The sequence below is a fragment of the Oncorhynchus mykiss genome, chromosome 23, assembly GCF_013265735.2.
Source record: "Oncorhynchus mykiss isolate Arlee chromosome 23, USDA_OmykA_1.1, whole genome shotgun sequence".
Classification (NCBI taxonomy): Eukaryota; Metazoa; Chordata; class Actinopteri; order Salmoniformes; family Salmonidae; genus Oncorhynchus; species Oncorhynchus mykiss.
The window spans coordinates 48,685,850-48,696,365 of NC_048587.1; the positions used below are offsets into that span (position 1 = coordinate 48,685,850).

Below are 10,516 nucleotides of genomic sequence, written 5' to 3' on the forward strand. Positions count from 1 at the left end.
TGTGTCTAGGAATTTGATATCCACCCACCTCCAAGATTGTCTGTTGGGAAATGTAAATATTGATCAATATCAGAGAAAGTTTTGTAATCCAGGTCTAATTGCTACGGAAAAATGAATAGCGATCAATTGGTACGCCTCATATTCACCCTTAACTACCAAGCTACACCCCATTGGATTCTATATAATATAACATCGAACATAAACCAGACACATTTGACAGAATTTGGAAATCGTATGTTGACTGTTTTAGGGAATGATTTGTATAGTGGGCGTTTTGTTTTTGTGAACATAAACAAAGTAATTGGTTACTTTTTACTTTCACTAACCGCCAACGATTTAATTAAGGCGATTAAGCCAAAATATAAGCCTGTTTTTATGTCAGATCAGAGCTTCGTTTTTCTTTATTTTCCAGGTGTTACCGGTCGAAGCGTCCTTGGGTAAGGAATCCTTTTTTTCGTTATGACCCAGATTACTTTGTAAACTATTGACACAACATTGTGTATCAGATAGTTACGACCACTAGAGGGCAGTGGTTTGTAGGTAGGAACAGGGAACCAAACACTGCACACATTTTTCCCGCTGTGCATTCTTGACCTTGATGTGGTTCAGAATATACAACCAGATAGAATATTTATTTAGTTCCTTGTAGGTGTTTGTATGAAGAAATATAAAGAGCAGGACTCATTGCTAGTATGTCATTGCAGTACAGTTAATACAACAGTCATTTATTTTTCAAGAAAAAGACAAGGCGTTTTGATATGATTTACTCCATTCCTCATAGTCACACCAATCTACTTTCAGTCCACACACACACACACATTTTGATAAGCTTTAAAAAGATGGCACCATTCCATGGCAAGGGACTGCTTTAAAAGGCAATTAGACACAATATTTCCTTTAATGAGAAAGAGACACGTTTAATACTATCATGATAGAATAAATCTGTTTTCTGAAAACGAGTTGTATGGTTGAAGTCAGAGTTGTACTGTTAAATAATGTTGCATAGTTAACGATGAGGGGGCATGGATTTGTCAGTGAAAAGTAAAACGCTGCCGACTGCATGGGGCTAATAACATGATTCCATGTCAAATCCAACCAGGATCTACGTGTGGCGTTATGTATGTACACTGAGTTAGCAGTGTTGCACTGGAGTTAAACAACAATGTGTGGCAAATAAATCCAGTAACAGAAGCAATCATGAATGTTACCTCGTTAGTCAGAGACCTCCAGACACTCATTACTCTGTCTTCTGAAGCTTTAGAATGGGTAGCTGAAGATATAACTTGCAAAATCTCTTCACAGGCAATCAGAGAAGTTAGCTGAGATTTCCAATAAAACAATAACACTGTCATTCAATGAGCTATAAAGTCTTTAAAGCTCCAATCCAAAAGATGCCTGACCTGTAGTTCAAAGATCAGTAAACTTTATTCCAAACGCTGACATTCAGCTTCAAAATTGACCCAGCATTTGATAGAGTAAAATTCTAGAAGAATCCTTGTCCAATATCTGTTCAGCTGTGATTGGATAACAGCAGACAAGTCCCCAAGAGGGAATCTTCAGCTGTATTTATAGTGTCCAAAGATAAGTGCTGTAGTAATGGAGTCCAGGACTCGACCTCAAAGCAGCAGAGTGAAAGAAAACAATATATTTTAAACCAGACATTAAAACAAATTAAGAAATTATAAAGCATCACACTGCTGCCCCAATCTTCCGACTGAAGTTCCTGCCTGCCCTGGGGCAGAGCAGTCCTTTCCCTCAGTCTTTTGCATCCATCTTTCCATCTCTTAATCTGTGAAAGCTCCAGCCTAAAAGACCTCCTTCCATCTGTCCATCAACAAATCCATAATTTCCTCAGACGTACTCTTGGTAATCGTAACAACAGTTTCCATGTTCCCTTCTCCCCAGTCCTTCCCCAGCCTCAGTAGCTTCTGCAGGCCTTTACAGTCCTTCTGAGCCAACAGAGCCACAATTCCTGGGTCACCGAAACTCATAGATGGCTGCACTGTGTTCTGGAACATGGGTGAGGTTCAGAGACTGGTACCTGTGAGGGAGACAGAGTCAGACAGTGCTAGTTACTGTGGAAAGTCAAGAGAGGAGAGATGCATTGGCCTGTCCCAAATCAACCTCTAGTCCTTGACTCATATCTAACAGAAAACAGTGCATTCTGTTTAACTTGACAAATAAAAATCACATAACTTCATGCCCTGTTTCTGTTTCTGTGGGGCATGAACACCATTCTGACCTTGATAACACAAATATTTGCAAAACCAGTCTAAATAAAAAAAGATTAATTTAGAGAAAATAAATCATCAGAACTGATGATGCACAGGAATATGTTCTAAGTTATCAGTCATAAAATGTTCATGAATTAACCCGTTGGTATTTAATGTCCCGTTACCATTCTGAGCTCCTGTGGTAGTAGTACCCCTCAATGGTGGCTGTGGACTTCTGGAAGCAGATATAGTAGAAACCAGCAAAGGAAGCACCGCTGATGTCTTTAATGGTGTGATCAGGGACCAGGAACTGCTCCTGTGGAGGAGGAAAACAACAGTTAGTACATCCTTATAACAACATTATACAGGGGAAATGTTTCCAAACTTCATATGCATGTTTCCCTTGGTCGGGGAAGAAAAGGTGATATGCGGTCAGGTTTAAGCTTACCTTCCACCTCATGAAAATGTAGTCAGAGTTCTTCAGCTCATCATAGTCAAACTCATCCGAGTTGAACGTTTTTGCATACTGGTAGAAGGCTTGGAATTTGCCCTGAAGCCCAAATAGAAAATGGTTAAAACACACCACAAAGGGTCCTTTTGCTGGAACAGTACAATCTGTTAATCAGAACTATTGTTGACGACAATTCTACTGATATCAGACAGTAAAAGCCACTGTTCTGTAGCAACCTGATCTCAGAAACACAGAACAAGAATCGTGTTTAATTGCATCAGATGCTGGTTAAGGGGAGATATTAACCAGACTAGTGAAGTGCCCCTACTTTCAGCACAACCTTCACTCAATCCTGATATGACCAAATAAGCAGTGACTGCAAACCAACATCATTCATGGGGGGTGGGGGGGGTGATGACCCCACATTTTCACCAGACAACATTAGCCTACTTTATTTGGATCTGAGGTCTAAAGCAGAGCAATGTTGGTGGAATCACGTTTTTCTTTTTAAAAGGCTAAATTAAAGATCACATCTTCGATTTACCCAGTGCTTGCGATCCACATCCTCATCTGCATCCCACTTCCTGGTTAGAAATGGACGCTTCCTGCTGATGATCTCCCCAGCAAAGAACGTAGTCAGAGTGGGGTACTCCTATGGAAGAAAATCACAACAGAGAAAGGCTGGGAATCAAATCAACCAAAATTTTATTTGTCATAAGTGAAAAGCTTACTTATACAAGCCATTAACCAATAATGTGGTTCAAGAAATAGAGTAGAGAAAATATTAACTAAATAAACTACAGTAAAATATTACAATAAACAATAACGAGGCTTTAAACAGGGGGTACCGGTACCGAGTAAATGTGCGGAGGTACAGGTTGAGGTAATTTTTTTACATGTACAGTTGAAGTCGAAAGTTTACATACACCTTAGCCAAATACATTTAAACTCAGTTTTTCACAATTCCTGACATTAAATCCTAGTAAAAATTCCCAGTCCTACATCAGTTTAATTTAATAATTGTGAAATGTCAGAATAATAGTAGAGTGGTTTATTTAAGCTTTTATTTCTTTCATCACATTCCCAGTGGATCAGAAGTTTACATACACTCAATTAGTATTTGGTAGCATTGCATTTAAATAGTTTAACTTGGGTCAAACGTGTCAGGTAGCCTTCCACAAGCTTCCCACAATAAGTTCGGTGAATTTTGGCCCATTCGTCCTGGCAGAGCTGGTGTAACCAAGTCAGGTTTGTAGGCCTCCTTGCTTGCACACCCTTTTTCAGTTCTGCCCACAAATTTTCCATAGGATTGAGGTCAGGGCTTTGTGATGGCCACTCCAATACCTTTACTTTGTTGTCCTTTTTGCCACAACTTTGGAAGTATGCTCATTGTCCATTTGGAAGACCCACTTGCGACCAAGCTTTAACTTCCTGACTGATGTCTTGAGAAGTTGCTTCAATATATCCACATCATGTTCCTGCCTCATGATGCCATCTATTTTGTGAAGTGCACCAGTCCCTCCTGCAGCAAAGCACCCCCACAACATGATGCTGCCACCCACATGCTTCACGTTTGGGATGGTGTTCTTCAGCTTGCAAGCCTCCGCCTTTTTCCTCCAAACATAACGATGGTCATTATGGCCAAACAGTTGTATTTCTGTTTCATCAGACCAGAGGACATTTCTCCAAAAAGTACAATCTTTGTCCCCATGTCCAGTTGCAAACCATAGTCTGTTTTTTTAATGGCGGTTTTGGAGCAGTGGCTTCTTCCTTGCTGAGCAGCCTTTCAGGTTATGTCAATATAGGACTTGTTTTACTATGGATATAGATACTTTTGTACCCGTTTCCTCCAGCATCTTCACAACGTCCTTTGCTGTTGTTCTGGGATTGATTTGCACTTTTCGCACCAAAGTACATTCATCTCTAGGAGACAGAACGCGTCTCCTTCCTGAGTGGTATGACGGCTACGTGGTCCCATGGTGTTTATACTTGCGTACTATTGTTTGTACAGATGAACATGGTACCTTCAAGCATTTGGACATTTCTCCAAAAGATGAACCAGACTTGTGGAGGGCTACAATTTGTTTACTGAGGTCTTGGCTGATTTCTTTTGATTTTCCCATTATGTCATGCAAAGAGGCACTGAGTTTGAAGGTAGGCCTTGAAATACACTGCTCAAAAAAATAAAGGGAACACTAAAACAACACATCCTCGATCTGAATGAATGAAATATTCTTATTAAATACTTTTCTTTACATAGTTGAATGTGCTGACAACAAAATCACACAAAAATTATCAATGGAAATCAAATTTATCAACCCATGGAGGTCTGGATTTGGAGTCACACTCAAAATTAAAGTGGAAAACCACACTACAGGCTGATACAACTTTGATGGAATGCCCTTAAAACAAGTCAAAATGAGGCTCAGTAGTGTGTGTGGCCTCCACGTGCCTGTATGACCTCCCTACAACGCCTGGGCATGCTCCTGATGAGGTGGCGGATGGTCTCCTGAGGGATCTCCTCCCAGACCTGGACTAAAGCATCCGCCAACTCCTGGACAGTCTGTTGGTGGATGATCTGCTGACACACTCCAGCCACATGAGGTCTAGCATTGTCTTGCATTAGGAGGAACCCAGGGCCAACCGCACCAGCATATGGTCTCACAAGGGGTCTGAGGATCTCATCTCGGTACCTAATGGCAGTCAGGCTACCTCTGGCGAGCACATGGAGGGCTGTGCGGGCCCCCAAAGAAATGCCACACCACACCATGACTGACCCACCGCCAAAACGGTCATGCTGGAGGACGGCGTCTCCAGACTCTGTCACGTGCTCAGTGTGAACCTGCTTTCATCTGTGAAGAGCACAGGGCGCCAGTGGCGAATTTGCCAATCTCTGTGTTCTCTGGCAAATGTCCTGCACAGTGTTGGGCTGTAAGCACAACCCCCACCTGTGGACGTCGGGCCCTCATACCACCCTCATTGAGTCTGTTTCTGACCATTTGAGCAGACACATGCACATTTGTGGCCTGCTGGAGGTAATTTTGCAGGGCTCTGGCAGTGCTCCTCCTGCTCCTCCTTGCACAAAGGCGGAGGTAGCGGTCCTGCTGCTGGGTTGTTGCCCTCCTACGGCCTCCTCCACGTCTCCTGATGTACTGGCCTGTCTCCTGGTAGTGCCTCCATGCTTTGGACACTACGCTGACATACACAGCAAATCTTCTTGCCACAGCTCGCATTGATGTGCCATCCTTGATGAGCTGCACTACCTGAGCCACTTGTGTGGGTTGTAGACTCTGTCTCATGCTACCACTAGAGTGAAAGCACCGCCAGCATTCAAAAGTGACCAAAACATCAGCCAGGAAGCATAGGAACTGAGAAGTGGTCTGTGGTCAACACCTGCAGAACCACTCCTTTATTGGGGGTGTCTTGCTAATTGCCTATAATTTCCACCTGTTGTCTCTCCCATTTGCATAACAGCATGTGACATTTGTCAATCAGTGTTGCTTCCTAAGTGGACAGTTTGATTTCACAGAAGTGTGATTGACTTGAGTTACATTGTGTTGTTTAAGTGTTCCCTTTATTTTTTTTGAGCAGTGTACATCCGCAGGTACTCTTCCAATTGACTCAAATGATGTCAATTAGCCTATCAGAAGCCTCTAAAGCCATGAAATCATTTTCTGGAATTTTCCAAGCTGTTTAAAGGCTCAGTCAACTTAGTGTATGTAAACTTCTGACCCACTGGAATTGTGATACAGTGAATTATACATGAAATAATCTGTATGTAAACAATTGTTGGAAAAATGACTTGTGACTTGCACAAAGTAGATGTCCTAACCAACTTGCCAAAACTATATTATGTTAACAAGAAATGTGTGGAGTGGTTGAAAAACAAATTTTAATGACTCCAAACTAAGTGTATCTAAACTTCCGACTTCAACTGTAGGTAGGGGTAGTGACTATGCATAGATAATAAACAGCGAGTAGCAGCAGTGTAAAAACAAAGAGAGAACAGTCTATGACTTGGGTGACTGGAGTCTGACAATTTTTTGGGCCTTCCTCTGACACCGCCAAGTATATAGGTCCTGGATGCCAGGAAGCTTGGCCCCAGCGATGTACTGGGCTGTACGCACTACCCTCTGCAGCGCCTTAAGGTCGGATGCCGAGCAGTTGCCATACCAGGCGGTGATGCAACTGTTCAGGATGCTCTCGATGGTGCAGCTGTTGAACTTTGAGGATCTGGGGACCCATGCCAAATCTTTTCAATCTCCTGAGGGGGAATAGGTTTTGTCATGTCCTTTTCATGACTGTCTTGGTGTGTTTGGACCATGATAGTTTGTAGGTGATGTGGACACCAAGGAACTTGAAACTCGAAGTGAAAGGGGGCATGTTCAGCCCTCCTTTTCCTGTAGTCCATGATCAGCTCCTTTGTCTTGCTCACATTGAGGGCGAGGTTGTTGTCATGGCACACCACTGCCAGGTCTCTGACCCCCTCCCTATAGGCTGTCTCATCATTGTCGTTGATCAGGCCTACTATTGTTGTGTCGTCAGCAAACTTAATGGTGTTTGAGTCGGGAGTACAGGAGGGGACTAAGCATGCATCCCTGAAGCCCCAGTGTTGAGGATCAGCATGGCAGATGTGTTGTTGCCTATGCTTACCACCTGGGGGTGGCCCATCAGGAAGTCCAGGATCTAGTTGCAGAGGGAGGTGTTTAGTCCCAGGGTTCTTAGCTTAGTGATGAGCTTTGTGGGCACTATGGTGTTGAATGCTGAGCTGTAGTCAATGAACAGCAATCAGAAACATGAAAATAAAAGCATGAGATTCAGCCTCTATTTAACCTCTTTTCAGTATCACGTAATTCTTTCTCACCTCTGTCAACCCTTTGATCTTCAAGTACCCACACAAGTATGAGGCTTCCATGGTCACATGCTGAAAGAAACAACACTTCATTGTGAATATAAAGGCTGGACATACAGAAAGTAAGATCAATGAAAAGCTGATTTCTGCTGGAGTCTCAGGACTGATAAGAGAGCTGGTAATTAAAATGTTAACCTGTCACTTCAATTAATGATAGGGTCATCCTAAAGCTAGGTTTAATTAAGCATTAAGCACAACTATGCGGCGTGCCTGGACACAGCCCTTGGCCATGGTATATTAGCCATATTACAAACAGCCCTTAGCCGCCTTATTGCTATTATAAACTGGTTACCAATGTAATTAGAACAGTAATAATATACCTTTTTGTGGTATATGGTCTGATATACAAAAGCTGTCAGCCAATCAGCATTTAGGGCTTGAACCACAAAGTTTATAATGGCTGTTAGAGCATCCCTGACAAAATGTAAGATGACACTGGCAGTAGGGCTGGGCAATATGGCCAAAATGTCATATCAAAGTATTTTCCAAATTTGATGGTATGACGGTATTTAATGTTTTTGAAAAAAAGTTTTACTTTGAGTTGTGCGTGACCCTACGGTGGCAACACATTCAATGGGTCTTTCTTCATTCTGATTGTTTTATCCTGTTCAATTCAACCAAAAATAATTTCCCTCAATTTCTGCATTCCCTGCACTCATTTGAGACAATTTCCACACTGTCACATAGGGCTGCATGATATGGGCAAAAAAAAACTAGGCCTCTTTTTTACCCAAATGTTGCAATTGCGATTTGACTGCCGACTTAGATCAAAACACTTGGGTGAACTGTTGGAATCATGGAAATAGAATGAGAATTATAATTACACTACTGTTCAAAAGTTTGGGGTCACTTAGACATGTCCTTGTTTATGAAAGAAAAGCCATTTTTTTTGCACATTAAAATAACATCAAATTGATCAGAAATACAGTTTAGACATTATTAATGTTGTAAATGACAATTGTAGCTGGAAACGGCTGATCTTTTAATTAAATATCTACATAGGCGTACAACCATCACTCCTGTGTTCCAATGGCACGTTGTGTTAGCTAATCCAAGTTTATCATTTTAAAAGGCGAATTGATCATTAGAAAACCCTTTTGCAATTATGTTAGCACAGCTGAAAACTGTTCTTCTGATTAAAGAAGCAATAAAACTGGCCTTCTTTAGACTAGTTGAGTATCTGGGGCATCAGCATTTGTGGGTTTGATTACCGGCTCAAAATGTCCAGAAACTAAACACTTTTTTCTGAAACTCGTCAGTCTATTCTTGTTCTGAGAAATGATGGCTATTCCATGCGAGAAATTGCCAAGAAACTGAAGATCTCGTACAACGCTGTGTACTACTCCCTTCACAGAACAGCTTAAACTGTCTCTAACCAGAATAGAAAGAGTGGGAGGCCCCAGTGCACAACTGAGCATGAGGACAAGTACATTAGTGTCTAGTTTGAGAAACAGAAGCCTCAAATACCCGCAAAACGTCAACAATGAAGAGAGGACTCCAGGATGCTGGCCTTCTAGGCAGAGTTCCTCTGTCCAGTGTCTGTTCTTTTGCCCATCTTAATCCTTTCTTTTTATTGGCCAGTCTGAGATATGGCTTTTTCTTTGCAACTCTGCCTAGATGGCCAGCATCCCTTAGTCTCCTCTTCACTGTTGACGTTAGACTGGTGTTTTGCAGATACTATTTAGCGATTAGCTGCTAACGTTTAGCTAAAACTTGCTAAGAAAATACAAACGAATAGTGTAATTATAGCACGCACGAAGGAAAGTGACATCGTTGTCAACAACATTGTTGCATTGACCATGCAGACCAAACAAGTCTCGTGGTCAAGCAACAAATGCTTGAATGACAGGGGGCGGGACTAGGTCTGTGTGGAAAGAAGCATAGAGAGAGAGTAGAGACGACTCAAGTAGCGGAGTAAACTAAAATATATATATGTAAATAAAATGGACGTTACAAGACATCACATTTAACAAAACAAACATCGTTATACAAGGTAAAGTAAAAACCCAAACCGGTCCGTGCATCAATACCGGCATATAGTAAAATACGTAATACCGCCGAGCATAACCAGTGTTGGTTGGGGAGTAACGTTTGTGAACGACATGTAGTTCAACTAGTAACGTTAATTTAACTACATCTTGCATTAACTTGGTGGTAGTGTAACTAAATTCAAATATGTGTAGTGTTTTCAGTAGTTAATTTAAATTTTTGCCCTAAAGTGGTATAGCTTACTACTGGAACACATGACAAACATAAGTACAGGTAAGCGTTTTCAGAATTAACATTTTTACAATAATGGATGGATGGCGTCTCAATGCTGATGCTAGTAAATCCCGCCTCGACTCAACTCCGCCTCGATATAAGAGAACGGAGTTGAGGGTTCCTCAGGTAATTTCTGGAAGCTGTCAATCATTACGTGTTATGACATGTCAGCAAAATGACTCGTCAGCTGACTGGCAAATTAAAGTTTCATAAATCGAACTTGCCTGCAAAACAACCTCGACATCGTAGGAGTTGCCTTTGCTCTTCTGGTGTCCTCGGAACTTGGAGCCGCTGTACAGAAGCGAGGCGACAACCCCGGGCTGGTGGGTGTTGATCGGGGGAGCCGGGATAAGCGAGGCCGAGGATGTGAAGGCCATGGGGGTGTTACGGAGGTATCCAGCGGGGACAGGCATGATTCGGGTACCGCGGGGAGGACACCGACCGCAGTCAGTGGCCGTCCGGGCGATAGACGTGGGAAGGGGGTACAGAGAGCACGAATGAGGCGGCTCACCTACATCCAAATGCCTCCAAATCTATAAGCACTTCAGTCACCACCAGTCTTGAGTAAAGTAAGCTGACTTTGACGCAGGTGCCGTAAGGCAGCAGCATCCTCCTCTCTCATTAGCTGAGGAATTTCAGTGATCTAAAACCTCGCTCCCTACTGGCTTATTTAGCGCA

At 42.3% G+C, this 10,516-nt stretch overlaps 1 protein-coding gene across 1 annotated transcript; it reads right to left on the reverse strand.

The window, feature by feature from the left end:
• Positions 1–689: 689 nt before the first annotated feature.
• LOC110502909 (glucose-induced degradation protein 4 homolog) lies at positions 690–10,478 on the reverse strand. The gene is made up of 6 exons (XM_021581256.2): positions 10,063–10,478; positions 7,529–7,588; positions 3,209–3,316; positions 2,662–2,763; positions 2,399–2,529; positions 690–2,041 (listed from the first exon to the last, which is right to left on the reverse strand). Exons 1-6 carry the CDS (start codon positions 10,249–10,251, stop codon positions 1,978–1,980), a joined length of 654 nt encoding a protein of 217 aa, XP_021436931.1. The 5' UTR covers positions 10,252–10,478; the 3' UTR covers positions 690–1,977.
• Positions 10,479–10,516: the final 38 nt, after the last annotated feature.

Coding starts and splice junctions, on each gene's coding strand:
- LOC110502909 (XM_021581256.2), bottom strand. CDS start 10,251: ATGCCTGTCCCCGCTGGATACCTCCGTAACACCCCCATGGCCTTCACA. Junction 2,764..3,208: donor ATGTGGATCGCAAGCACTGG/GTAAATCGAAGA, acceptor TTTGGGCTTCAG/GGCAAATTCCAAGCCTTCTA. Junction 2,042..2,398: donor TACCACAGGAGCTCAGAATG/GTAACGGGACAT, acceptor TCTCCCTCACAG/GTACCAGTCTCTGAACCTCA.